Genomic DNA, 3,369 nt, shown 5'->3' on the forward strand with positions numbered 1-3,369 from the left:
GTAGTGTGGTGTTGCTTTAAGGGAGCTTGTTTTAGTGTGTAGTGTGGTGTTGCCTTAAGGGACCTTGTTTTAGTGAGTAGTGTTGCTTTAAGGAAGCTTGTTTTAGCGAGTGGTGTTGCTTTAAGGGAGCTTGTTCTAGTGAGTGGTGTTGCTTTAAGGGAGCATGTTCTAGTGAGTGGTGTTGCTTTAAGGGAGCATGTTCTAGTGAGTGGTGTTGCTTTAAGGGAGCTTGTTCTAGTGAATGGTGTGATCTGGAACCAGGCTAGTCAGTAGATACCCTGGTCTCCCATCCTACAGTCCTAACCCTAGTGCCCACCCTCTTCTCTGTTCCTTTAGTTTCCCCCAGGCCTCTAACCAGACCCTGCTGGACAAGTTCAAACGGCAGCATGAGGGGAACAGCTACATCGAGTTCCCCGCCGTCATGGAGCCCGCCTTTATTATCTGCCACTACGCCGGCAAAGTCAAGTACGGCATCAAGGTAAGGACTGCTGACGTGACCACATGTCCCTGTAGATTCAGTGTCAGTCACAACCCATCCGTCAATCATTCGCTCACAGCAGCTCTGTGTGTCAGCCTATATGATAGCGTTATGTCAGAGTTGTGATATTACTCATGGACACTACTGGCAAGGTTTGTCCATTAATGGTAAAACACAAAAACACATCACGACAAGCGAGACACCACAACACTACATAAAGAGAGACCTAAGGCAACAACATAGGATGGCAGCAACACATGAAAACACAGCATGGTAGCAACACAACATGGCAACAGCACAAAACATGGTACAAACATTATTGGGCACAAGACAACAGCACAAAGGCAAGAAGGCAGAGACAACAATACATCACGCGAAGCAGCCACAACTGTCAGTAAAAGTGTCTATGATTGAGTCTTTGTGTGACAAGCTTGTAGCGTCATACCCAAGAAGACTTGAGGCTGTAATTGCTGCCAAAGGTGCTTCAACAAAGTACTGAGTAAGTACTGTCATTATGGGGTGTTGTGTGTAGATTGATGAGGGACAATAACCATTTAATCAATTTTAGAATAAGGCTGTAACGTAACAAAATATGGAAGAAGTCAAGGGGTTTGAATACTTTCAGAATGCACTGTATGTTAAGCATCAAACAGACTGAAACAGAGACGGACTGCCTGGACTGTATAGTAGATCCAGTGGATAGATCTCATCACTATATTCTGCCCCTACAGGACTTCAGGGAGAAGAACACTGATCACATGCGTCCGGACATCGTGGCCCTGTTGAAGAGCAGTAAGAACGCCTTCATCTGTGGCCTGATGGGCATCGACCCGGTGGCCACCTTCCGCTGGGCCGTCCTCAGAACCTACTTCAGAGCCATGGTGGCCTTCAGGGAGGCTGGGAAGAGACACGCCGACAAGAAGACTGGTGAGACCATAGACTGCTGGTGTAGCCGTATACATGGGGCGGCAGGGTAGCCTAGTGGTTAGAGCGTAGAGGCGGCAGGTAGCCTAGTGGTTAGAGCGTTGGACTAGTAATCGAAAGGTTGCAAGTTCGAATCCCCAAGCTGACAAGGTACAAATATGTTGTTCTGCCCCTGAACAAGGCAGTTAACCCACTGTTCCTAGGCCTCAACAAGGCAGTTAACCCACTGTTCCTAGGCCGTCGTTGAAAATAAGAATTTGTTCTTAACTGATCTGCCTAGTTAAATAAAGATAAAATAAAACTAAAATGGCTATACACACAGACATGTACACGTATAAACTCACTGAAATAGACACACACACACTCTTGAACATGTATACTCTCCCAGACACACTCTCACCCCTCTTCCCGAGTGACAGAGAGCCGGATGCCTCCCGTGATGTGAGTTTTCTCCCCCCAGAGTCCCCCACGTGTTAACCTCGGTGGGCTGTCAGAAATAGCAACTGCTCAAATGTTGTACTTTGCCCCGGGTTTGAATGAGACAACAAGTATCCTTCCCACACAATATGACTCCTGAACATTCTCAGTGATTAGACAAGCTTGTCTTCACAACCCTAAACGCAGCACTTTTTCGTTATTCATCCCCATTGATACCTCCCCTGGCTTTAGGGATATTCAACCATTTCTATATCCCGAAAGAACAACAGTGGCAAGTTAACATCCTGGTCTTTCAGAGGTGAAGGAGTTTGAGCTCTCCCCCCGACCCCTGATGATGTAGGAGCTGCCACTTATCCACATTAGGCTTCCTCTCCTATTGTTACATGTTGAGCTTCCACATTAGTCTTCATCTCCTATTATTACATGTTGAGCTTCCACATTAGTCTTCATCTCCTATTATTACATGTTGAGCTTCCACATTAGGCTTCATCTCTATTATTACATGTTGAGCTTATATAGGTCATTCTCGATTTAGCAATGTTGAGCTTCCAGCATTAGTCTTCATCTCCTATTATTACGCATGTTGAGCTTCCACATTAGGCCTTCATCTCTATTATTAACATGTTGAGCTTCCACATTAGTCTTGCATCTCCTATTATTACATGTTAGCTTGCCACATTAGGCTTCATCTCCTATTATTACATGTTGAGCTTCCATTAGGCGTTTCCTCTCCTATTATTACATGTTGAGCTTCCCCATTAAGGCTTTCATCTCACCTATATTAACATGTTGAGCTTCACATTAGCTTCATCTCTATTATTACATGTGTGAGCTCACATCTAGTCTTCAATCTCCTTATTATTACATTGTTGAGGCTTCCACATTAGGCTCTTCATCTCCTATTATTAATGTTGATGCTTCCACATTAGCTTATCTCCTACATTATTACATGTTTGAGCTTCCACAATTAGGCGCTTCATCTCCTATCTATTAGCATGTTGAGCTTCCACATTAGGCTTCATCTCTATTATTGCATATGTTGAGCTTCCACATTATTCTTCATCTCCTATTATTCCATGTTGAGCTGTCCAAGCATTAGGCTTATCTCCTATTATTAATGTGAGCTTTCCACATTAGGGCTTCATCTCCTATTATGTACATGTTGAGCTTCCACATAGTCTTCATCTCCTATTATTAACCATGTTGAGGGCTGCCACATTAAGGCTTCATCCTCCTATTAATTATATGTTGAGGGCTTTCACACAAAGTTCTTCACTCTATTATTACATGTTGAGCTTCCACATGTTAGGGCTTCATCTGCCTATTATTACATCTTGAGCTTCCACATTTAGGGCTTGCATCTCCTATTTATTATATGTTGAGCTTCACATTAATTCTTCATCCTCCTATGTATTAACATGTTGAGGGCTTCACTAGGCTTTCATCTCCTATATTAACATGTTGAGCTTCCACAATTGAGGCTTGCATCTCCTGTTATTACATGTTGGAGGGCTTCCACATTAGTCCTT

At 43.7% G+C, this 3,369-nt stretch overlaps 1 protein-coding gene across 1 annotated transcript in view; it reads left to right on the forward strand.

The window, feature by feature from the left end:
* Positions 1 to 3,369, forward strand: part of LOC139028576 (unconventional myosin-IXAa-like) — a 123,303-nt gene that overhangs the window by 49,269 nt on the left and 70,665 nt on the right. The window contains exons 6-7 of the mRNA XM_070446353.1: positions 337 to 478; positions 1,210 to 1,405. Of these exons, the coding sequence (XP_070302454.1) occupies positions 337 to 478; positions 1,210 to 1,405 (338 nt within the window). The remainder of the gene's footprint in view (positions 1 to 336; positions 479 to 1,209; positions 1,406 to 3,369) is intronic.

The sequence above is a fragment of the Salvelinus sp. IW2-2015 genome, linkage group LG13 (genome assembly GCF_002910315.2).
Source record: "Salvelinus sp. IW2-2015 linkage group LG13, ASM291031v2, whole genome shotgun sequence".
Taxonomy (NCBI): Eukaryota; Metazoa; Chordata; class Actinopteri; order Salmoniformes; family Salmonidae; genus Salvelinus; species Salvelinus sp. IW2-2015.